The sequence below is a fragment of the Ursus americanus genome, chromosome 22 (genome assembly GCF_024610735.1).
Source record: "Ursus americanus isolate L20-20 chromosome 22, mUrsAme1.1.p, whole genome shotgun sequence".
In the NCBI taxonomy this organism is placed as follows: Eukaryota; Metazoa; Chordata; class Mammalia; order Carnivora; family Ursidae; genus Ursus; species Ursus americanus.
This window is the reverse complement of record NC_142148.1, coordinates 11230534-11256010: the sequence shown is the minus strand read 5'-3', so window position 1 is coordinate 11256010 and position 25477 is coordinate 11230534. Positions and strand designations below refer to the sequence as shown.

Here is a 25477-nt window from a genome sequence, read left to right as displayed (position 1 = left end):
CCACTCTAAAGAGTATTTTATCATCTGTCCCCCCCCCCCCCCCCACTTTTTGGGCTAATATTGCAGAAACTATCTAGCCCAGACTAGGTATTGATTGTAATGTCTGTATGTTCACTACAGAATCTCAGTACCTCGCACATGGGAGGTGCCTTATAATGTCTTGTTCAATGAATAAATGAACAAGATGCTCGTTTGTCTAAAATGTCCAATGTCTCCCAACTTCCTCAGCCTGTGAGGCTCCATGTAACAAGTCCCTAATTTTCCAACCGGATCTTCCACTTTTCTCTTGTTCACTCCAGTCTGGCCCCACTGTCTTTTGAAAACCTCAGACTTGTTCCTGCCTCAGGGCCATTGCACTTGCTGTCCAGTCTGCCAGCCTCCTACCCCTCGATGGCTCCATCTCCTCCCCCAGGTTTCAGGTCAAATATCTCTCCCTGGAGAGACCCTCCCTGACCACCCTGCCAAAGCTGCCCCACCCTGCTTTTCCAATGTGATACATTATTTTTGATTTCCTTTACAAATCACCATCTGAATGTACATGTGCATTTATTTATGTTTATTGTCTCTCTCCTCAGGAGGTCAACTCCACCAGGGTAAGTCCTTGTCTGTTTGTTCACTGCTGTGTGCCCCAGTGTCCAGGCAGAGCCTGGCACACACCAGGGGCCAATAACATTTGCTGAAGTAATTCACTAATAGGATCCGCCTTCATCACTCTATCATCATGATCTCCTGCAGGAAGACCATTCCTCATCCAGTTGTGGGTCTCCTCCAAAACTGTTTGGAGCAGATGACAACATTAATTCACTGTCTCTCAAGTGACAAAGCTCCCATGTTGAGCCCAAGGTGGGAGGAGGGGAGCTAGGAATGGGCTAGGGGTAGGGCCTTACCCTCCAGGATCCTTAAACCCCCTACCCCCCAGCCAACCAGGAAACACGAGGCAGCCGAGGTTAAGTAGACTCTTGCTGCTTTGTTATAAATATATTATGTACATCCAAAACATGACATTAAAATATTACTCCGTGTTACAGAAAAGATATTAAGGCTTTCTATTATTTACATTAAACAAGCAAGCACCTTTAAAAAAAAACAAACCAAAACAAAAAAGCCCCATTCTTCCTTCTCGGACATCCCCCTAGCCAGAGGGGATTCTGTGTCCCCTTCCAGATGACCAAGGCCCTTTGCAGGGGCTGCACTCTGTGAAGACATCCTCTGATTAGAAATATCAGCTCTGGCTGGAATCCCATGGGCAGATGGGGAGGGGCAGGGGAGAAGGGGGTCCAGGCTTGGGCAGGGGATTCCTGCCTCTTCTGGCCGGCTGCCCTCAGACCCTTGTTGCACTTGGCCATCCTTGGGTGGACAGGCTAGGCCGAAGGTGGTGCCTGGGACTGTCCACCCACCCAGGCCTTCAGGGTCAGTTCACAGGGCCATAGTAGGGCAATGCTCCAGGGACACATAGGTGTGCCTGGGGGGCTCCTAGACCACTGGGGGCAAACAAGGAGAGACAGATAAGACGACTCAGTGGCCCCAACGCCAGCCACACTGAAGGACTGCCCAGTGAGGCGGGGGGCTGGAGGAGTGCAGGGAGTGGATGAGCTTCCCCTCTACCCAAGGAATGGCTGGCAGGGCGGGGCTCGTTTTTCTGCAGAGTCAGGCTTGGAGACAGAGCAGCTCAGGTGGCTGGGGAGGGGCCAAGGAAAGAAAATGAAAAATAGGAAATGAAAAATCAGTGGCTCAAGTATTCTGTGTCACGAGGGGTGGGCTGGGGGGTGCCCGGGCCCAGCCCAGGAGGCATCCTCTCCATCTGGAGGGGCCAGCACAAGGAGGCTGGAATTTGGCAGATGGCTTCGGTTTGGGGGGCTGGGGAAGGTTGGCAATAAGGTGGCAGGCTCGGAGTTATTTGATCTTCTGGGCCCATTTCATGTCATCTGCCCGAGGCTTCTCGCCGGTCAGGCCCTGGATGAGGTCCTCTAGGCGTCGCCAGAAGCCTATCTTCTCCAGAGGGTAGTTGAGCCAGCCTGCAGTGGAAACAGGGCACCGGGGGGGCTGAATGGGAGAGCAGCAGTCGAGGAGATGGAAGGAAAGTGCTGGCTTTGCCTGGGGCAGGAGCACCTAGGAGTAAGTCTGTACAGGGCAGGGGACAAAGGCTGACCAAGGTATCTGGGGTTGGGGACCTCCCACCAATGGGCTCAAGGGCTGTTCACACATGCCTCTGGCCCCTCACTCATTCACTTTCTTACCCAGTGCTTACTGTGTGCCAGGCACGGTGGCAGCATTTCTTATTACTAGGCTCACCTGCCATCTCTTCCAGGAAGCCTTCCTTGACCACATCACCCTCTTTTGTTTTGTTACAGCTTTTATGATAACCTGTAACCATTCTCATTATTTCACCACCTTCCTGTTTTGTGTTGGTTTTTCTCTGCAACTTCCAACTAGAATGTCCTGCTCCACACAGCACAACCCCATGTTTTTCCACTGGTGATCCCCTGGCACAATAAATATTGCTTAATAAATATTGCTTACAATCTTACTTCCTCTCTACTGCAGCCTCCCACCCAAATCATGAGGTAGGTACTACTGCGTCCCATTTTCCAGATGCGAAGACAGGCTTGCAGGGGAGTCTCCCAATTAGTGGGTGGCCAAACCAGGATCGATCGTAGGCCTAAATTCTAACCCCTCCACTTGGCCTCAAAGAACATGACTTTCAGACCTACAAGAAATATTTTTTGTGGTTCTCAGTTCTGCCTCCAGACAGACAACGCACCCTGTGCCCCGCGCAAACCAGGAGCTTTAACTTATCAAGTACCTATCCCATGCCAAGCACCTGGCGTCTGCCATACTGTCATTCACGGCCAGGCCTGGGAAGGCGGTATGGAAGGAGGGGGCTGCAGCCCCATCCCGTGGGGGAGAGAAAGGACATCAGCGAGGTCTCCGAGACTCCTAAAGGCACACATGGAAAAGCTGACAGTTGAGCCGAAGCTGGCCTGACTTGCCATCAGGATGCCGAGAGCAGCTCTGCCACATTGAAGTTTGATGCCCACTGGCCCCAGAAAACCTGCTCCATTCACCTTTGGTACTGGTCCATGAACTGCTAATGGTATGTGGGTCTCCTTACTGTTCCTCAGCCACAACAGGCATGTTCCTGCTTCAGGACCTTTATACTTACTATTCCCTTTGTCTGAACTGGTCTGTCCTGACCTGGCTGCAGGGTCTCCCCCACGCTTGTTTTCAGATTTCTGACCTCCTTCTATGAACAGCAACTCTGCCTCCTCACTCCATGACTCTCTGCCCCTCACCCTGCTCTGTCCCCCAAAGCATTTCTCACTTCTAGACTCGGTCATCTCCCCTCTCTTCTGCCCCTAATGCCCTTCACTCCAGCCACAGTAGCCACCTTGCTGTTCCTCAAACCAACCAGCTGTTCCTCCTTTAGGCACTTTGCACCTGCTGTTCCTGTGGCCTGGAGTGCTCTTCCTCCAGATCTGCAATCTTCTCCCTCAGTTCAAATGTCACCTTCTCAGCGAGGCTTTCACCGATCACCTTCTCTCAAGGGTAAAGTCCCTCATTTCTTTCTCCAACCCTCTGCTTTACTTTGCTCCACAGCAGTAAGCAGGTTAAATGTTACTACTTAGGTGCTGTCTGGCATGGCCCCTATGAGAATGGGAATGCCATAAAGGCAGGGATTTGTGCCTGTTCATTTAGTGCTGTGTCCTAAGTCCAGGACAGTGTGTGGCACATAGTAGGTGCTCAACAAATATCTGCTGGCTGGATGGGTGGAATCTCAACTCCATGAGGTGGGAGGTGGGAGTGGGGAAGGTTATCTCCCTTGTACTGCTGTGTCCTCAGCACCTAGAATGCTTGACACATAGTAGGTCCGTGTGTGCTGTAAGAGCATGTTCCTGCAGGACAGGGATTCCAGGACCTCCTCCTGTGACCTTTGCCCTACAGACCCCAGGGATGGAGCTACAGCTGGAGGTGGGGACAGCCTATTCCACGCCACCCGGCAGCCGCACCTGTGGTGATGCAGAAGTAGGTCTCGTGGGGAGAGACGTGGTGGATGCGGTGGTGTTTGCGTGGCAGGATGACATGCCAGTCCTGTAGGAGGGTGACCCAGCGTGGCAGCCCAAAGTACGTGTGTGACCACTTGTGGATTTGGTTGGTGAAGGTGCCGAAGATGATCAGGCAGAAGACGAAGCACTCCCAGGGGTACAGCTGCTCCAGGGCTTCTGCACGGGAGGGAGAGGGTGGTGCCCACAGGGCCACACAGTTGTCACAGGGAGGGGCCGCCACCAGCCTGGCCCTCACCACTTGCCTCTGGGCAGCTCCCAGGCCTCCTTACACCCTCCCCCATGGTCTCAGGCAAGTTCAGACTCCCCTCTGGGCCTCAGTCTTGTCTTCTGTTCGATGGGCAGATAATGGAGTAAGCATAAGAAAGAGTTGCAGATGAGGGCTCTGGAGTCAGGCAGAGCTGGGTTCAGGTCCGTGCTCTGACATTTCTTGGCTATATGAGCTTGGGTCAGTGCCTCTGCCTCTCTGAGTCTCAACTTCGTCATCAGTAAAATGGGAATAGATTTTTGTCCAGATTCCCTAGAAGCAGAGCCTGAGACAAGGGTTCCTGTGCTCATAATTTATATGAGGAGGAATGGGGGGGGCGTCCTCTGTTCAGAAAAACATCTGAGGGGGTGAGGGAAGCAGGGGGAGAACTAAGCAATGATGGAGTTGGGGGAGTCTCGTCTCACTCAGTCTGATTCTGGGGGCAGCTCTGGAGGGTTAAGGGCTCCACAGAGTTGGTCCCACCCAGAGATGAGAGGGCTGGTCTTCTGTAGGCTTTTCCTATCACTTTAGCCTTAGGCTTTAGGCTTATCCCAAGGGGAGATGTGAGACCTGCTTTGGCAGTTCTTAGAAGGGACAGCTGGGAGTTCTTAGCAGCTACCACTCCTGGTAACTGGGGGATGGGCGCATGCCTGTGTAAGAGGATATGGGCGGGCACCGCAGCAGCCACTGTACCACAGAAAGTCCTCACATCTGCCCACAGAGGGAGGGGCTGCTCTAAGGATCGATGAGGTGTGGGCTGTTAGAACAAGACATGGCACAGAGGAAGTACTTATCCCCCCCCTTGCTTCTGCCCACCTGACAGATAAGGTAACTGAGGCTCGCAGAGGTGAAAATGACTTGCTTTCTTCCCCCAAACAGGCGGAGCAGAGATCAGAACTCGGAACTTCCTGCCTCTATTCTTGCTACTAAGCCAGGGCAGCCGAGCCAGCAGCCCTCAGGGCCGGGCAGGTCATGCAGACGAGCAAGGCGGTCCCGGTGTAGGACAGCAGCGGGGAAGGGGGGACCAGCTAAAGATGGCAGCTGCAGCTCAGCTCCCGCCCAGTGGAGCCAAATGGGAACGAGGACCCAGGATGGCCAGAGCGGATTGTCTAGGAGAAGCTAGTAACACAGATTTTTATGTTGAACATCCCAATTTTCCAGGACGATAACTAAAAATGTTTTATAACGTCGTGAAGGGAGTCTGTCCTCACGGCCCCCTTGCAGCCCACCGCCAGCTGGCACACTCACCGCGACTCTGGGTGCGGAACTTGTAGGCCATGTTTAGCAGAGGCAGCAGTGTCACCAGGCAGTTATCCCCATTGGTCTCGATGAAGTCGTGTCGGGTGATGGCTGTGGGGTCGATGTGATGCTCCCGGAAGGGTCGAATGAAAGCCTGGGGTGGGGGTGCGGGCGGGAGAAGGGATATATCGGACCAGTCAGCCTGGGGTGGCCAGCCTCTCTCCACCACCTTCCATGCACACTGGACTCGGACTTGCCTGCTGGCCTTTGGGATGCCAGAACACTCCACCATGCTGCTGATATGGAGCCTTCAGGATCCAGGTCTAAGCAGCTCTGGCAGAAAATGGTCACAATGACTTGGCGGGGACCTTGGGATGGTAATGCCCCACTTGGGGCCTCAGTTTCCTCATCAGGGACGTGAGGGGAGTTGGAGACAATCTCCACCCTTCTTCCCCACTCTAATACAGCTGAGGACGCCCCTCACAGCGGCAGGCAGGCCCCCTCTAATTCTCCCCTGTGGCCACGCCCCTCCTGGTAACAGTGTCCCCGACTTCCCCTTCCATTGGTACAAGATGTTCCCATGGGACTGACCCCTCCACCCCTTAGTTAAAAGTAAGCATGTGACCCTGGCCCGGCCAATCAGAGCATCTCTCTGCCACCCTGACTGACAGGGGTAGGCAGGTGACCTGCGCTGGGGCAATGGGAGGGAGCCATGGGACTTTGGCTCTAATTGTGGGAAAGGAGAGTTCTCTTTCCACCGATGGGGCCAAGCTGGCAGGATGAAGGAAAAGCCCACGTGACAGTGAAGCCAACAGAGGAAAGCAGAGGGAGACGTGGAGAGAGATGGAGTCATGAAAACACGGTATGACTGTCCTAGGCCCCGCCATGCTTTACCCTGGTTCTACTCTGAAATGTTGTTACATAAACCGGTACCTTCGTTTGGCTAAGCCAGCTTGTGCTGGACTTTCTGTCACAATCAAAGAAGTCTGATAGAAGGTAAAGTTCGATTAAAACAAACGGTGAGGCACAGCAGGGCTGGAAAAGGAGAACAAGATGTGGCCTCCAAATTCAGGGGGCTCAAAACTTTCTGACTATCCCATGCTTGATGCTTTTGCTTCCAGAAAATCCCAGGGGGTTTTCCAGTGGGTTCTGGCCCTAGGGGATGGGCATGGGGTCAGGCTGGAACAATGGTTTCTGTCTTTCAAACAGGGAAACAGGAGGCTCAGAGAGGAAGGGGGCTCACTCAAGGTCAGACAGCCCAACGCCCTGCTGGGCGGCAGGGCTGGGTCGACATACGCACCTTCCCCACGATGGGCAGCTCCACGGAGCCCCAAGTGTCAGCTCCCCAGTGCACCAGGCCAGACAAGAAGTCAGCAATGAGAGCGCCTGCAACTGTGGACAAAAGGAGGGTGAGGTGGGGGTGGGGGACCCCAAGCGGGGCAGCCCTGCCCACCCTCCACCCCACAGTAGGGAGTCCCTCGTTCATGCACTCGCCTGCTTGCTCACTCACTTGTTATGGGGGTGGTGTCCCTTCTCTACTTCCCTGTGAATGGAGCCTTAGGTATAACACTCCTGTCGCTTTACTTGCTCTGCCCAGGGGATATGTGGGGACTCATTTGCTTGGTGGGTCTGGAGGAAATAAACCGGGCATGAGCAGATCAACTCAACTTTTCCCTAGTAGGAGCTGACTGTTCCCTTCTCTCTGACCCCCAGTCACTCCACAGAGGGAAGCCCGCTCTGCTTGGGTGCTGCCAGTGACTAGATGGAAATTTCCTTCTGGGGTCTGGTGTCGGAAAACACCTCGGATGCAGACAGGAGCCACGCCTTCCTCTCCAACGTAGCTTTGATCACAATAAATGTCACGATTGGTCTCCGGCAGTGATTTCCTTGACTTTGTTCTCAATGTGTTCGGAACTGGACTGGGGTTCCTTCAAAGACCTCAACACCATTCACTCACTTGAGGGTTAAGTATAATACAGAGGTTAAGAGCTGTTAGATGTGGACTTAAATCCTAGCTGTCTCTCACTAGCTGTGTGGCCTTGGGCATGATACTTAACCTCTCTGTGCCCTAGTTTCCTCTAGATAGATGGGAATTGCCACTACAAAAAACACAGTGGCTGCCATTGATTGAGCACTTTCAGTGCCAGGCCCAAGTGCTTTACATGCTTGATCTCAGTGGATTCTCAGTCTGGTCCAAGTAGGTACCATCCTCATGGTCCCCTTACAGAGGTGGAAACAGGAGGCCTGGAGAACAGAAGTGACTAGGCAGAGGCCACAAAGATGGCAAGTGGCACAGCTGGGCTCTTAACCTGCCTTGAGGTCCAAATCTATCATAGCAGGATGTACCACCGCCCCTGCACACAGGGGGAAACTGAGGCAGAGTGGCCCCGTACCTGTGCAAGGGAACACCCCGGTGCCATCCCCCATCACTCTCCCTGCTCACTGCCATCTCAGCCCTCCTGGCTTATTCCCTTTCCTCCCGCTCACCTCACACACCTCTGCATCGCTCTCTGCATTTCCCGTTCCCTCTGCCTGGAATATTCCTTCCCCAGGTGTAGCACAGCGCACTCCTTCACTTCCCCCAGGTCTTTGCTCAAACATCTGCTGGGGACACCTGATCTAAAATTATAACCACCCCCATCTTCCAGCAGCATTTCCTATCTCCTGTCTTTCTTTTGCTCCAAGCGCCTATCCTCGTGGATGTCACTTGTTTGCTCATGGTCTCTCCCACTCAAGAATGTCAACTGCACGAAGGCAGGGGTTTTAGTCTTTTGTTTATGGCTGCGTCTCCGTTCCTGGCACTTAGTAGGGGTTCAGTAAATATTCCTTGAATTAATCAATGCAAACCACTAAGTCCAGTGCTTGGCATATAGCAAACCAATCAACTGCTGTTGCTCTTCAGCCGTTTTGTCTTTGTGTGCCAAGCTCTAGAGCCAGAGATGCAGCAGACGCTGAGCTCACTGTCCCCTGGGGCAGAGCGATGGGGGGGGGGCTGTAAACCACGTAGGCCACGAATGCAGTTTTGAGTGGCATTATGTGCAGTCTTATGGGTCACAGAACTTCAGGCAAACTCTTTCCCTCCTCCTCCCCAGACTGATTCTCCTTGTGAAATCTTCTGAGGTCCAGCTAGGGCCCTTTAAGGGTTCTTTGAGTTCTGCTGGGGTCCTCAGCTCCTTGGTGACAGGGGTCCAGGGCCTTGGGACACTGGAGGCTACAGAAAACCCCCTAGATGCCATCCAGGCTGGGCAGTTCTGCTCCTCAATGACAGTGTTAGGAAGTGGATCTGGGCTAGGGGAGGTGGGGAGGCCGGGGAGACAAAAGCCAAGGGACTTTTTTTTTTTTAAAGATTTTATATAGGGGTACCTGGGTGGCTCAGGTGGTTAAGCGGCTGCCTTCAGCTCAGGTCATGATCCCAGAGTTCTGGGATCGAACCCCGCCTCGGGCTCCCTGCTCACTGGGGAGTCTGCTTCTCCCTCTTCCTCTACCCACCCCCGCGCTGTGCTCTCTCATTTGTTCTCTCAAATAAATAAAATCTTTCTTTCTTTCTTTTTTAATTTCATCCATTTGAGAGAGCGAGAGAGACAGCACAAGTCCGGGGGGAGGGATGGGGGGAGACGGAGAAGCAGACTCCCCACTGAGCAGGGAGCCCGAGGCGGGGTTCGATCCCAGAACCCTGGGATCATGACCTGAGCTAAAGGCAGCTACTTCACCGACTGAGCCACCCAGGTGCCCCCAGCCAAGGGCTTCTGCACTTGCTGTCCCTCTACCTGGCACTCCATCTCTCCCTGAAGATCCCCAGGGAGCTAGCTCCTCTTTGGCTCAGGGCAAACATCACCCCAAACCCCTGGCTAAAGGCACCCTCCCCGGCAGGTGCTCCTGGTCACATCCCCCGGCTTTATCTCTATCATGGCGCATCCTTTGTATTGCTAAGCAGTAGTCCCCTGTCTGGATGCACCAGGGTGAGTTTGCCCACTGAGCTGCTGGACGTCTCGGCGGGTTTCAGATGCAGATGCGAGGAGTCGAGCTGCTGTGAACGCTGACACACAAGCCTGTAGGCAGACATATGCCTACACTGCCTCTGGGCAAAGATGCCAGCTATTTATTTGTTCTCACTCAACATTTATTGAGCACTTATAGGTACCAGGCCCTGCGCCAGCACCTTAAATGTTTTATCTCTCTTAATCCCTGAACTGCACCAAGGCTAGTCCTAAACCGGTTACACATCTTAACTCCTTAATCGTCCTAAGCATTTAATCCTTACACATGACAAGAATGATAATAATAAAAATAATAGAAAAACAATATTTATGATAGCGGCTAACATTTACGGAACGCTTCCTGCGTGCCGGACCTTAAGTCAAAATGCACTATTGGGGAATGTAACACCCACACCTTGAATATGGGCTGTGCACGGTGACTTCCTTCCAGGGAGGATACCGTAAGGCAGGGGGAGGAGAGTAACTTTACAGTGGGGAAACCTGACAAACCTCCGTGGGCCAGGTGGTCAAGGTCAACATCACAGTCTAAGTCATGTTGATAAGACATTCACTGGCCATGATGGGATGGAAATGGTACTTTACCTCTGAGCTCTTCCTCCCCCAAACACAGAACGGGGTCTAAGAAAAGCACCAGACAGGGGTGCCTGGCTGCCTCAGTTAAGTGTCTTGACTCTTGATTTCGGCTCAGGTCATGATCTCATGGGTCGTGAGACAGAGCCCTGTGCTGTCAGGCTCCACGCTCAGCAGGGAGTCTACTTCTCTCCCTCTCCCTCTGCCCTCCCCACTACTCTAGTAAATAAATAAATAAAAAGATAAACACCAGGGGTGCCTGGGTGGCTCAGTGGGTTAAGCATCTGCCTTCAGCTCAGGTCGTGATCTCAAGGTCCCGGAATGGAGCCCCGTTTCCAGCTCCCTGCTCAGTGGGGAGTCTCCTTCTCCCTCTCCCTTTACCCCTCCCCCCTGCTTGGGTTCTCTCTCTTTCTCTCTTCAGTAAATAAAAAAATCTTAAAAGAAAAGAAAAGAAAAACACCAGACAAATTCCCATAGAGGGGTATCCTATGAGACACTAGGGCTCCTCAAAACTGTCAAGGTCACCAAAAACAAGGGAAGTCTGAGAAACTGTCACAGTCAAGAGAAGCCTGAAGGAACATGATAAGTAAATGAGTGGCATCCTAGGTGGGATCCTGGAACAGAAAAAGGACACGTTAGGTAGAAACTAAGGAAGTCCAGGGGCGCCTGGGTGGCACAGCGGTTAAGCGCCTGCCTTCGGCTCAGGGCGTGATCCCGGCGTTATGGGATCGAGCCCCACATCAGGCTCCTCCGCTGGGAGCCTGCTTCTTCCTCTCCCACTCCCCCTGCTTGTGTTCCCTCTCTCGTGGGCTGTCTCTATCTCTGTCAAATAAATAAATAAAAAAATCTTTAAAAAAAAAAAAAGAAAAAGAAACTAAGGAAGTCTGAATAAACTATGGATTTTAATTCATAATAATGTCTCCATATTGGTATCTTGATTTTAACATGTGTACGACACAGTTGTAAAATGTAAGATATTAACAATACGGGCAACTGGGGGCAGGCGGCTTATGGGAACTCTCCATACTACGTGCTCATTTTCTGTAAATCTAAAACCGTTTTAATAAATAAAGTCTATTTTTGAAAAACTGTATCATCTTATTTCACGTCCATAGAGATAAGCCCTGACGCATCCCGACTTTCCAGAGGACAAAGGAGACTCGGAGGGTAAGGGCAGTAGGGGATGCAGGCGAGTGGCCAGGGACCATCATGAGGGCGGTTCATAAAGATGCTGAGCCTCCATGTCCAGGTCTGAGAAATGGGACGTTAATGGCACTTACTCTCCTTAAGTACAATCGGTTAGTAAACTTAGGGCTCACGCACGTAAAGTAAGTCCCTGGGACGTGGTAAGTGCTCCCGGGGGTAGCTCTAGTTAGTAGTTTCGGGGTTACCCCCCTCCCCAGGCCTCAGTCTTGTCATCTGTCGAATGACCAGCACCTAGCCCTTGCAGGCTGCTGAGCAGGGAGGGACGTGTGCTTTGGAGAGATGTCAGGAGTTATTTTTGGTGAGAAGGAGCACCCCACCCCCTTGGACTCTGTGAGCCCCGGGCCTCTGCAAGTGGCTGTTTCTAGAGCAGTGACTCCAGGACTCCTGGCCTGCTGCCTGAGGAGGCTGTAACGGGGGGCAGGGGTGGCCGGGGCAAACACACAGGGAGTCTTTGTCCCAGCGCAGGTGGCCGAGGCTGGAGCCGGCTCATCCTGGGGGCAGCCTGGGCCTGGTCAGCGCCCCATGTGCAGGACACTGCAATCGGGTACAGGATGGTGAAAAACTCACTCCGGGCTACCCTGACTCAGCAGGTGGGGCCTTCATCTGGCTGCAGGTCACCCAGCTGTGACTTGTGAGCCCCCTCCCATTTCAAGGCCTGGTGTGGAGACAGTGAGAGCAGCTAAGACCGACACGATCACGCCTGGGTGGCTCAATGAGTTAAGCATCTGCCTCTGGCTCAGGGGCTCAGGTCACGATCCCAGCCTCCTGGGATCAAGCCTGCATCAGGCTCCCTGCTGAGCAAAGTCTCCTGCTTCTCCCTCTGCCTGCCCTTCCCCTGCCTGTGCTCCAGGCACTCTCTCTCTCTGACAAATAAATAAAATCTTAAAAAACGACAACAACAAAAATAAGCGATCAGCTGTAGGCAGGCTGCTCCACAGGGGCCTGGGCCAGATCCCCACTTTACCACCTTTTCCCAGCTTTCAGCTTGACTCCTCACCTGACCTGAGGCCATGTGACCTTTGACGTCACCACCAGTCTTTGCATTCACTGTGCTCCCTTGCCTGGAACACCCTCCCCTTTACCAGGCCACCAGAAATTCCTACTCGTGCCTCAAGAGCCAACTCACAAGCGCCCACGCTCTTCCTCCACTTTCCCCAGGCACAGCAAACAGCTCAAAGGCTCCCAGAGGCATTCATTTGTTCATGCTTTCATTGATGACAGTGCTGTCCTTGTCACGGTCACTGATGGCCTCCATGTGGACAAATCCGGGGGTCCCCTCGCTGCCCCATCCTGCTGGTCTGCTCTGTGGCCACTCCTAGTTGACCCCCAAGTCTTCTGGAGACACATTCTCCTCCTGCCCTCTGTGACCTCGTCCGGCCCCCCAGCCTGGAGGCCCCGGGGCCTCTTCTCTACTTACACTCAGCCGCTGGGGGCACTCTGCCAGCATTTGTGCTTCAAATACCTCTTCTACTGCGAGGACCTCCAGCCTTCTATCTCCAGCCTCCTTCCTGGACTCCAGACATGGATTTCCAATTTCCTGCTCGGCACCTAGCCCTGGCTCTCAGGCGGGCAGCTCAAGCATCTCCCCTCAAGCCGCCTCTTCCCACCTCGTCCCTTCCATCAAAGCCTGAGAGTTGCCACTGACAGGCCCTCTCTCACCTCCACAGCTGATCTGACAGGACACTCTGGCTGCTTACCTTGCACAGCTCACTGAAAATCTGACACTTTTTCACTGCCTCCACTGCCCTACCTGGTCTGGGCCACCATCCTCGCCTCCTCTCTGGTCCTCTCTGCCCCCATCCATCTTCCCTGCAGCTCACCAATGGCCCCTTGTGGCCCAGAGAACAAAACCCCGTGTCCAGACCACGGCCTGGCAGTCTGTGCCCGCCTCTCCTGCCTCTGAGCTGCCACGAACTACTTTTTCTTCTCCAGCCACACTGGCTTCCCGTCTGTTCCCTGGGCACACACCAGCCTCTGGGCCTTTGTACCTGCTGTTCCCTGCTGCACGCCCCCCCCTCCCCCCGATATCTGCCTGGCTTCTTCCCTCGCCTCCTTCAGGTCTCCCTGCAAATGCCACTTTTCCAGAAAGGCCTTTCCTGCCTGTTCTCTTATCTTGGTTTTGCTTCCCAGCATTGCATCATCGGTCAGTGTTTATTAACTGGGCACCTTTTCATGCTTCCGCCTCCCCTGGTTTCCAGGGCCTGCCGGGACACCGGAACCTCTGGGGAGATAGTGCTGGGCTAGAGGCAGGCTCTGCAGACTGGCACGGTGCCTGGCCTCCTGCATGTTAATACACAAATCAGGGTGGCTACTTAAATCGATTAGGGACTGTGCAAACACCACTATCAGGAAATTGTCTGCTCTTATCGGCCCAGAGGCAAAGGTGTGGGATGGGGGAACTGGTGTCACATGCGGTGACCGGACACCCAGAGAGCTCCTGGGCCAGGGACTGGAAGCTCTGATCCCAACCAGGGAGAGGAGGTGGTGGCCTGCCTGGGTCACCCAGGCTCCTGGCTCATACAACACACACCCGGGTGCAGACACGCTCTCCTCCCAGCGCTAACTGGAGGCTGTATGGCCCCTGTGGGGAGAGGCTGTGGCTCAAGAGCTGGGCAGGTCTGGACGTATGAGCCCAGACTCTGCTGCTGCCCCGGGGAGGGCCAACTGGCAAGTCACCCGGCCTCTCACAGGATGGTGAGCAAAGCCGCTTCACAAGGTTCGCACCAGGAGTTAAAAGTGCCCAACGTGCGGCTTGGCGCACGGGAGGCACTTCGGACATATCCGTTGCGAAACGGATACACGCACCTACATTTTGCCCTCACAGCCGCCCGATGAGCAGGTACTGCAAACAGCCCCAATTCACAGGTGTGGAAAACAAGGCTCAGAGACGTAACAACACTTGCCAAGGCCCCACAGCCACGAGGTAGGAGAGCTGGGACTTGAACCCAGGGCTGCTCATAACCACCCCCAGAGGGGGCAACAGGGCTCACGCCGGCCACATTCCTGCCCTTGAATGTAGTGCTTGCAGGCAGAGGGGCTGCAGGTGAGGTCCCTCTCACCCCTGCGCCACGGGGGCATGTGTGGCTCCCCAGCACCAGATGGGTTAACTCCCTCTCCTCCAGCTGGCCCAGCCCCCAGCACAGGCCCACCCCACCGCATACCCAGCTGGCTCAATTAGCCAGCCTGAGCACTATTGGCTTATGCAGCCAGAGTGCTTTTAATGAGATTGTGGGAGCTGAACACTTAGGGAGGGCCAGGCGGACAGACCAAGGGCACAACGGCCCCTCTGCCTGGGAGCCTGGGGCAGGGGAGGGGATGAGTGCCTGAGTTTGAGGGCACAGGGGAGGCCGGTGCACGGACAGGAAGGAGTCACCCCAGGACCTGGGGGTGGAGACTGTGACTGAAGAAATATGTTGTGCTTCTGGCTTGAGGTGTGATGGTGGCCAGCCCTTCTCTGAGCCTCCGTTTGCTCCTCTGGAAAAGGATGACAAGTGTAGCAACCAACTCTCCGGCTGTGGACGGGGGAGCCCTGACCAATGGGAAACACGCAGCAAGTACTGTAAGCTGCAGCTTGCTCATTCCTTCGTTCCCTGATTTCATCAATATTTATCGAGTACCTACTGTGTGCCAGGCCTCGTGCTTGGGGCTGGGGCTGCAGCAGCGAACACACAAGAATGTCTGCTCTCAGGGATCTGAGATTTGAGTGGAGGGAGACAGATACTGAGCGAATAAATACATCGTATAACAGAGTATGCTAAGGGATGGTGTATGGTAGGGCTGCTATTTTTGAGAGGTAATCAGGGAGAGCCTCCCTGAGGAGGTGACCTCTGAGTGGAGACCTGGATGAGGAAGTGAACCAGGTAGGTGTGTGTGGGAAGAGAGTTCCAGGCATAGGAACAGCATGTGCAAAGGCCCCGAGATAGGAGGGTGTCCAACAGTGCATGGTGGTGGGACAATGAGGAGGCCAGTGTGGAGGGAGCAGGACACCCCAGAGAAGAATGGAGAAGGATGGTGTCTGAGGATGAACTGGGGCCAGGTGGTACTGAGGAGTTGGTTTTATTCTACTAACACAGAGAATGGGGGTGTAGTGTGACCTTAATGAGGATCTAACGGGATCCTCTGGCTACCAGCGAAGAACGGACAATGGGGGCAAAGGGGAAGGCTGGGGACCAGGGAGAGGCTCCCACAAAAGTCAGGGCAGGAGAGGCCAATGGCCAGACCAGAGTGAGGACAGTGGAGGTGGAGAGTAATGTTTGCATTCTGGGTGCCTTTTGAAAGTAGAGCTAAGGGACCTGGGTGGCTCAGTTGGTTAAATGTCTGCTTCAGCTTAGGTCATGATCCCAGGGTCCTGGGATTGAGCCCTGTGTTGGGCTCCCTGCTCAGCGGGGAGCCTGCTTCTCCCTCTCCCTGCCTCCTGCTTGTGCTCTCACTCTCTCTCTCTCTCTCTCTCTCTCTCAAATAAATACAATCATAAAAAAGAAAGAAAGAAAGAAAGAAAGAAAGAAAGAAAGAAAGAGAAAGAAAGAGAGAGAGAAAGAAAGAAAGAAAGAAAGAAAGAAAGAAAGAAAGAAAGAAAGAAAAGGAAAGAAAAGAAAAAAGAAAAGAAAGAAGAGCCAAGGGCATTTGCTGAAGGTCCGTGTGTGGAACGGAAAACAAAGAGAGGAACTGAGGATGATGCCCAGGCTTTTGGCCCAAGTAAGAGGAGGAACAGAGGTGTCACTGAGACAGAGGTGGGGTTCCCACAGCACGTCCTTGGTTCACGTGTGCACACGGGCACACGCACACACATGTGAGCACGCATAGCCACGCACACACATGTGAGCACGCATAGCCACGCATCGTTACCCATGTGTGCAAGTTGCCACCAGAGTAGCACAGACAGCAGGTAGGTCCCTGACCCCCGGGGAAACGGAGGCAGGCAGAGAGGGGGCCATGGGCACTCACCGACACCCAGCATGACGAGGGGCGTGTGCTCCCAGCGTGCCAGCAGCAGGAGGTGGACCAAGTTGTGGGCAATGAGGCTGAAGCACAACACGACACAGCACCACTCCTGGAAACGCTTGCCTGCGGGGACAGGAGGCCAGAGGTGAGCGCGGGCCGGGTGGCGAAGGCCACGGGGCTGCAGACTAGAGCCAGGCAGAGCTGGACCCATATGAGCTCTGCCACCATGTTCAAGGAGTCTAACGAGCTAGGCATAGGCTGAACATAGGGGCTGCGGAGAAGAACAGGCCCCGGCCTACCCATTTCACAGATGATGTCACTGAAGCCCAGAGAAGGGGAGGAGTCTGCCCAAGGCACCAGCCCATGAAGCTGGCTTGCGCAGGCCAATTCTTTGGCAGACAGGACCAGAACTTGTTTCCCGGGCCCTGGTGGGCTCTCTTTGCAGACGCTCCAGGGAACTGCAATGAGCTTTTTTTTAACTGACATCATTGCATCATTTGTCCCCTTTTGTACATAATTATTTGGAGGTGGAGGCTAATAACACCTTTTAACCCCAGAGGATCAGATCCCGCCCAATGTCCATCAAGCAGGGCTCCATTGAGTCAGGGATTTTGGAGAAATGGGCCTTGGTTACCACTTCTAGGGTTCCTGCCGGGAGCAGGGGGTCTGGGAGCATGACACAAGAGATGAGGGGTCGTAAACTCCCAAAGCCTCCAGGGGTCAAGCAGGCGACGGGGGGTAAGGTGGGCTGCGTGGAGGCGGTGGGCTGTGGCACACGTGCCCTTTGTGAAGGAGGGTCACTAACAGGCTGACTCCTGCCAGGTGGGAGTGTGGACCCAGGATTCCCAACCTTCTAATTCCTAAGAGAAGCCAGAAATCAGGAGAGGGGTGTGAGATCTTTTTACATCTCCTGCCACATATTTTTAAAAGGCATGTGGGCTCAGAGAAGCTGATTCACTCACTGCAGCTTCGTCTGAGCTGTCTTTTTCTCAACACTGGAAACAACAGAGGTGTCCATCGCCTGGGGGATCAGCCAAATCAATTTGGTCCACGGCATCCTTGCAGCCAGGAAAAAAAATGCCTGGGCGGCTGTTTATATGTGGCCGTGGAGGATGTCCAGGACATACTGGTGAGCACAAGAAAGCAAAGCGCTAAGCAGCAGCCATTAGGTAAGAAAAAGCTACCTAGTCAAGACTGGATTTCACTTACTCCCCTTGGAATTTAGTATTTGTGAATGTACTCCTCTATCAAAAATCTTTCCTCATAATTGTAAATTAAAATTAAAAAAAATAAAAGGGAAGGGAAACATTGCGTGGGTGGTGCAGACTGTGCTACAGGACCCCTGGGGATACTGTTTTCCCGGGCAGCTGGTCCCAAGGGCACAGAAGACCCTTAATGATAGTAATCTTCTTATCGTTAGTGTTAAACATCTACTGAGCAGTTGCTATGTGCCAGGTACCTGCTGAGGTGATGCTATTTTGCAGATGAGAGATCAGAGGGTCAGAGTGGTCCCAAGGAAGTAACCTAAGGCTGCAGAGCTGGTCAGCTACAGACTAGGATCCTATGGCCGGGCAGGTCCCTGTGAGTGATTAACAACTGAAGGGGACATGGCAGAGAGAGAGAGGTTCCTCCTGTGTCTGTCCTCTCTTAGTGCTTGCTATTTCCTTCCCTCCCTTCTGATCTGGAGTGACTCTGGCAATGCCCTTGCAGACCTCGGCCTGGAGCCTCCGCGTCCAGGAGGCTATCCATGATGCTTCCTCTGACTCTTGGACTCCCCCAGAATAGGGCTGCTCCTATGACATCCATCTTCCCCAACCCAAATGTGAACTCAGGAGGCCCAGGACCATGTCTGGCTTGCTCACCAGGGCCCTGGCACACAGCTGGTATTCAATAAATGTCCATGGAATGAACACATTTCTAAACAGAAACTTAGAGGACCACTGCCAGGCTTTGTCTCTGGGTGCCCCTCATCAAAGCACCTTAGAAGGAAATATCAGACACTCCACTGCTCCTGATAGGGAAATAGGCCCAGAGAGAGAAAGAAGCGCCTTGGCCAGGACATACAACGTTGCGCCCTGGGCCAGAATCAGAACAGTGGCCCTCCCTTTGCCCTGTGAAAAGACCGAGAGTCAGAGGGGAGAAGGGACACGCCCCAGGTTGCATTCCCTTGGTCCCCTCTTATGCAGATGAGGACACTGTGGTCCAACAAGTGCGAGGACCCCAACAGCCATCCCACAGCAGCAGATGTGGGCCTGGAACCTCTCGTATCCCACTTCTTAGTGGCCGTTTCCCTTGGGCCACGTGACACTGTTGCTCCAGCAGCCCCTACCTGGGGTCACTGTAATCTGCCCAGAACAGCCTTCCCCTTTCTGGTTCCTGTTTGTGGCCTGGGCCTGGGACTCAGAAGCAGAAGTCTGCAGGGGGCAGGTGGATGGGGTAAGGGAAAGGTGATTCTTCAATGCCAGCCTGCCTGCCCCCCAGCCTGCAGGGACAGCAACATGATGCAGTAACAGTAACAATGGCCGATACACAATGAGGCCTATCACAGCTGGGGTGCCAGGTGCAGCTCACATTAGAGATGCTGCAGACCAGCTCCCTCCAGCACATTCTGCTCTTGGCTTAAAAACTAACTAACTAACTAACTAACTAACTAACTAACTAACTAACTAACTAAATAAATAAATAAAATTAGCTACCTTAAAAAACAATCACCTACAATTCCTAATTTCCTGTTTCTCTTGAGAACACAAGGCTCTGGGCACCCCAGGCCTGAGCAGCAGCAGCTATGCGCCCCCATGGGATGGGGCAAGAGCTCCCGGCTCAGTCCAGTCTCCTCCCTTGTCTGCGGCCTCTACTGGGTGGCTTCCTTTGGGGGCAGCCCCGCAGTCACCTACATTTTTGAGCCGGATGCACAGTCCCTCATTCAAGTCTCAATGCTTCCAGGGACGAGCTACATGATCTCACTTCCCAGGTGAGGAAACTGAGGCTCAGTGGGTAAAAATGAAGAGCTGGGTTTGGATCCTGGGCTTGTCAATGGGACAAGTGAGCCTGGATGTTTGGAGCTGTCCTGGTTCTAAAGAGCGCCCAGCTCTCTCCCCGTGCCTTGGAGAATGTCCCTGAAATCGGAATAGTTTCCCTTCTAAACGCCATCTATGTTTGGCCTCTGGAATCTGGATCCTTCCCAGACCAAGTGCTTCAACTTTGATCCATAAAGAATACATCTATAATACTAAGTGGCCCTCACTGAGCACCTACTATATGCCAGTTATGGTGCCAGGGATGAGCTCAGCCAATCCTCGCCACACACTGTGGGCTGGGGACCATTTGCCCTGTCCTTCAGAGGGAGAAGTGAGGCCTGAGAGATTAAATGACCGGCCCAAAGTCACAGCATGGACAGTCAGCCTGGCAGGGCCTGCAGGGCCAGGTGGTCTAAAGTGGTGTCATTATACAGATGGGCAGACTGAGGCCCAGGGGAGAGAAGGGGTTTGCTTAGGACATGAGAGCTTGGGCCACCTCTGGCAGACTGCTGGGCCTTGTTTTCCTGAGCCAGCCCCTGGCCTGGCCAGGCTCCATGATTTGGGCTCTGAGTTATGGCCGTGAATGCCTGTTGGCCTGAGGAAGAGATCAGGCTTGTGTGTGGTGGTTGTGGAGGGCTGGGAGGAGCAGGGGAGGCCAGGCGCCAGGCCTCGGCCATCTTTGCTTTCCTGGGGGCAGGCCATGGCGGCCAAGGGCTTGGCATCAGGCCCGACTCTTCTTGTTTCAGTCAGACAAGCCCTGAATAACCTGTACTTCTGATGGCCCTTGGCGTCAGGGAGGTGGGGGGACAGGAGGTAGAGAAAAGGCAGGAACCAGACAGAGACAGAGGAAGAGAGAGAGGCAAACAGATGAGAGAGAACAGGAATCAGAGACACAGAGAAATGAGAAAGGGAGAGACAGGAAGAGAGGAAAAAACAGAGACATGGAGAGATTATAGGGAGACAAAGAGAAAAAAGACAAAGAGCGTGGCCAGAGAGGAGAGACAAAGAAATGGAAAAAGAACAAGAGTGAAGGAGACAGAGTGAAAACTCAGCCCAGAGTGGCAGGGACCAGGCCTGGCCTGGGAAGGGACCCCAGGTCCATTCTGGGGGGCCGAATCTTTGCCCTGACCCCAAGCTAAGAGATCCTTGTCTCCCCCAGGCCCAGAGGTACCTGTGTTAGCCAGGGTGGTTTGAAGAGCTGGCTCCAGTGACCCCTGAGGGTCCACCCCCAGAGGCCGGGGCACCTGAGATGTACCACATACACAGCCACGTTTCACGGGTACCTGCGGGGAAGCTGGGCACCAGCCTTACCTCTGGGCTTGCCCACGAGGCCTGCCAAGCCTGCCAAGTCCTTCACAAATCCTGGCACAGGGCAGGCTGCTGCTGTGAACCCCGAACCCGGAGTGCAGTGGGCTAAGGGACCCTCCATGACTCCCGGGATCCGTTAGGACCAGGCCCCAACTTCTTGGCCAGACACTTGGAGCCCACAGGATAAGGCTGAGGCTGCCTCACTCCTTGGCCCTTTGCTGTTCCCACCAGCCAGTGCTGCCCTGATCAGACTACTCACAGCTCCCCGCAGACACTAGGCCCACTCGCTCTGTCACCGGCCCTGCACGCATGCTGCTCCACTGACCTGGAACATTGGGCCCCTCCTGCACACCCACCCTGGGCTGGCTCCCTTCCACAGTGAAGATTAAGAACACGGAACCTAGAACATCCCCCTCCTTCCACCAGTGTTCTGGTTCTGGCCCCGCTAACTGGCTGTGTGATTGCAGGCAAGTCTCTACTCTTTGCTAAGCCTCAGGAAATGTCTTCAAGATGGACAGGGGGCTCATGAAGTGCCAGGCAAATCAAATGCAAGCAGTCCCAGGCCTTGCTGACCCTGCCCTCTGGGAGGGGTAGATGCAGGCTTGATCCCAAACAGGACAAGCTTAGGAAGAACACATGTTGGGGCTGGGCTATGACGAGGCTACAAGATGTGGGGAATGGGGGAAGCCTCTGTTTCCTCCCCTGAAAAATGCAGTTAGTATCGAGGGGACACCTCAGACAGTTGTGGTGAGGATGAAATGAGATCACATGGAGAAAATGTCCAGCACGAACAGTACTAAATAAATGTCAACTGTGTTAACTGCCTTATTATTGCTGCCAACTGTCACCGTGCCAATCCACCTCTGGCCCCAAGAATATCAAGAATTCAGTCCTGGAACCCAGAAGCTTCTCCTACTCTCTCCTTGCTTATTTTTCTCCAGCCCATGGGACTCCTTATATCCACAAACACTCCGGGCATGCTCCCACCTCAGAGCCTTTGCACTTGCTGGGTCCTTGGTCTGGACCAATCCTTCCTCAAATATCTTCAGGCCTCCCTCCCTTCATGTCTCTGTTCAAATATTACTCACTCAGTGAAGCCTTAACTGCCCCATCTCTAAAATGTTACTGCCCCCAACAACATTTCACTTCCCCCTTTTCTGCTATGTATTTGCTCCATAATGCTTGCCACTACTGGGCAAGGGAACTATTTTCCTTATTTACTGGGCTTAGTAAAATGCCAGCTCTATGTTTCCTCTTATTCGCTGCTTTGCCTTCAGGGCTTAGAATGGAGACTGGGACGAAGATGTTCCATATGTATTGAGCCTGGTCCCTCATTTTTTAAGTCAAGTCCAGAGAAGGTCAAGGTACTTCTGCAAGGCCATACAGGAATGGAACAGAGACAGAGGAAGGGAGACCTATGAAATTTGGAGAAACCAGTCTGACCAGTCTCCCACTTCTCCACTCCTCACCACCTGGCCTCCTCCCAGCTCCAAGCCAAGAGGAGATAAGGCCTTTACGGAAGGTTTGGGGCATCTGGAGGCTATCTGCAGCCTCGGATCCCTGCATGGCTGTTCTTCAGAGGGTGGAGGGCATTTGGGGAAATCAGAACGAGACAAAGATGCAATCATGGGGGAATGGAGAAATGGCAGTCTCCTGGGGGAGCTCAGAATGCCTGAGTATGATTTGGTTGAAAGTGGGTAGGGTTTACCCAGGTGGGCAGAGCTGGACACCAAGGGAGGAAGCTTTTGAATCCTTACCCGCAAATCTCAGGTGGTGAATCTGAGGACAAGAGAGGTGAAACACCTTATTCCGAGACTCACAGGAAACACCAGACTACTGGGGTAGCAAAAGGGAGCACCTACTGTATGCCAGGCACTGCATCGAAGTGGATGATCTCATTGCCTCTTCCCCCAAACACTAAGGAACAGGTAAACTTTATGTCCATTTTAGAGGTGAGGAAACTGAGGCTCAGAGAGGGAAAGTGGCTTGGTTCAGGTCACATAGCAAGAAGCAGTCGGGATGCCAAGCCCAGCCTGTCCCAGGGAGTGCGGGAGGTTTTAGGTTCATAGGCTAGATGCTTTGGAAACAAGCTAAAGAAACCGTGGCATCATGGGCCAGGTACCCAAGTCATTTGGAAAAAAAAAAAAAAAAATCACACCCAGAGCATGGAACTGCAAGCCCAGAAAGGGCCTCTGGTGACCTAGGACTCAACAAGAAAGCAAATGGCCCAAGGTCACATAGCCGGTGATGGCAGAGATGGTATGCAAACCCGGGCCAGTCAGAGTAGAAAGCCGAAGGTCGTAGTGGACCCATGCCCACCCCAGGCAAGGGCTGTGCATGGTGGCTGTCCCCTGGCAAAAGGAAAGATGTCAGAATGTTTGACAAACAAAGCTTGGTGTGATGGCGATATCCAGGCAGAGGGGCCTCCTGCAGCAACCAGTCACCTGACTCTGGAGTTCTCGATGGCACTTCCTTAACCCCTCGGGACAGAAGGCCCAGGGAATGAGATTCCCTGGGCTCTACTGGAAGTCAGAAAAGGGTGGGGAAGCTAGTGCTCCCCGGAGCATAAATGGTAGGCACAGCAGGAGGGAGCCAGGGACCATGTTCTAGGGGCAGAACGGTAGGTAAAGGTCTCTAAACTGTGGTCTGGTTTGGAGAATTGAGGGGGCTAATATATGCAATGGGGAAGGGGCAAGGGCTGGACTTGAGGCTTGCATATGGGAGGAGCTTAAACTGGAAGATTTACAGTGCCCTCACCACTCGGGATACCGGGATACCGGAATAGAGTGGGAGCTGAGGCTCCTCTCTGCTGGGAGAGGGGGTGGTCCGTGGCCACTGAAGCTATAACTAGAATGGGGCTTGGGGGAAGGGCGGCGACTGGGGCTCTAGGTAGCTGGGGATTCCTGAGTTGCGGTTCCTAGAAGCAGGGAGGCTGACGTGCCCAGATTTGGAGGGTGAGGTCACTGCTGCTAGGCTGGGGCACAGATGGGGCCCTAGGGTGTGAATTCCAGATCTGGAGAACCTGGGATAGGCCGTGACTTTCAAGAGGCCAGGGCCGGGGGTGGGGGGGGGTGGGGAGGGAGTGGCAGTGCATGTAGCTGACGGGCTGCCTGGGATGGGGGTCCCTAAGTCTAGGGACGCTCTTTGCAGCCGAGGATGCTTTGAGGTTAGGATCCGGATCTGGGGGTGCGATGGGAGCTCTGCATGCGGTCCGGGGAGCTGAAATGGCAGTTCCTTGATATAGGGATTGTCTGTGCATCTAGAAAGCCCAGTGGCTGGAGCTCTGGCTTGAGCTTGGAAGGGGCTCTGGGGTGGGGTCCCCGGACGTGGGGGCGCTATTTGCAAGGTTAGAAGCCGAGGCTGGAGTTCTGCATCGGGGCCTGAGACTGGGGTTCCGATCTGGGGAACCCGGGTCGCTGTCCGTAGCCCGGGCTGGTGACTGCAGGCCCGGAGGGGGGGGGCCGGGAGGTCTTACCTGGAGAGTAGAGCGCGGCCAGTTCGCGGGCCCCGGCGTGCTGCGCGCCCCAGCGCCGGCAATAAGCCGCCTCATCCTCGTCGAGCTCCGGCTGCTGACCCGGCCCGTCCTCCGCGCCCGCCATGACCACTCGACCGGCCCGCCCGGTGCGCTCTGCTAGAGGCGGCGGCGGCGGCAGGGCCGCGGAACCGCGGCGAGATCACGCCGCCCAATGACCGCTCAGCGCCGGGCGCGGCGGAGGCGCCGGCGGGGGCCTCGCCCGGCCGCGCGTCACAGCCAATCGGGGACCGCGCCGGGGCCGCGATGGCCAATCAGCGGCCGCCGAGCCGCAGCCAACCGCGGCGCTCGGGGGGCAGGAGCGCAGCTGGGCGCAGCTGGGCACGGAAGCGTGGGGCGGCGGCGCGTCCCTCCCGGCAGCTCTCCGCCCCCGGCCCGGGCCAGCAGCCGGCGCCACGGAAGGAGCGGGCGCGGCACCGCCCACCTCGCCCTCGGTTTACCGGCCGGTGCAATGGGCATAGGTCGTGTGCCGCCGGACCCAGAAACAGGCGTTTCTTTAGCACGCACTGTCAAGCGCCTCCTGTGTGGAAGGAGCGCGAGTGAAGGGCGCCGGGCCGGGGCCAGGGAGCCAGCGCTTGGTGGACACTTCGAACAGTGCTCCCTGGCTGGGGCCCACTCTGCCTGGGCTAGCTTCTCGAGCCCTACCGCGTGCAGAGGTTACGAGGACCGTGCGTACACCTACTGTGTGCCCGCTGGCGTTGAGCGCCCAGGGAGGAGAAGCCTGAGCCCCAGGACCTCCTGTTCTCCTGAGGAAGAGGACACTAAACTGATGAGAATGACCTTAAGCGTCACTGTAAGATTTGGTGAGCGCTTAACATCTGTTAGACGCCGGGCCAGGAGCTAGTCAACAGCCTTTCATTGGCTCCTAATAACCAGTGATGTTGCCTCCTCAGAGGCCCCTCCCGACCTCCCTGCTCAAAGTTGCTCCCTCCTCCAGTCACTGTGACATCATCATGTTTTGTCCTCACAGCACTTGTCACGGGCAATGAACTTGCAGTTCATGGCTCACCCACCAGAAAACCAGTTCCTGAGGGCCGGGACTTGCTTTGTTCACAGCTGAATCCCCATGTCTGGATCAGCGTGCGGCACATGGTAGAACCTCAGTAAACGCTTGCTGAGTGAACTAAGGCTCAGCCCAATGCTTTCATTCAAATTCTTCGCCCATTTAGGAATTGGATTATTTGTCTTTTTATTGTTGAGTTGTACGAGTTCTTTATGCGTTCCGGACACTGGACTCTTATCAGATACATGATCTGCAAATATTGTTTCTCATTTTGTTTTTCACTTTTGCATGATGTCCTTTGATGCACAAAAATGTTTTTACTTTCGATGAAGTCCAGTTTCTGTGTTTTTTCCTT

At 54.3% G+C, this 25477-nt stretch overlaps 1 protein-coding gene and 1 long non-coding RNA gene across 3 annotated transcripts; one reads left to right on the top strand and one right to left on the bottom strand.

Annotated features, from left to right (window-relative positions):
• Nucleotides 1-947: 947 nt before the first annotated feature.
• Nucleotides 948-24292, bottom strand: PEDS1 (plasmanylethanolamine desaturase 1). Of its 2 annotated transcripts, XM_045771528.2 has the most exons (6): nt 24063-24291; nt 16266-16385; nt 6848-6939; nt 5557-5701; nt 4008-4220; nt 948-2015 (listed from the first exon to the last, which is right to left on the bottom strand). In XM_045771528.2, exons 1-6 carry the CDS (start codon nt 24184-24186, stop codon nt 1894-1896), a joined length of 816 nt encoding a protein of 271 aa, XP_045627484.1. In that variant the 5' UTR covers nt 24187-24291; the 3' UTR covers nt 948-1893. The 2 variants fall into 2 exon arrangements, with proteins under 2 accessions (XP_045627484.1, XP_087709635.1); XM_087853509.1 differs by lacking the exon at nt 16266-16385 and having other exon boundaries at nt 24063-24292.
• LOC123775924 (uncharacterized) lies at nt 5697-7429 on the top strand. Its single transcript, XR_006775202.2, has 3 exons — nt 5697-6409; nt 6757-6956; nt 7261-7429. It is a non-coding gene; the product is annotated as an uncharacterized LOC123775924 (long non-coding RNA).
• Nucleotides 24293-25477: the final 1185 nt, after the last annotated feature.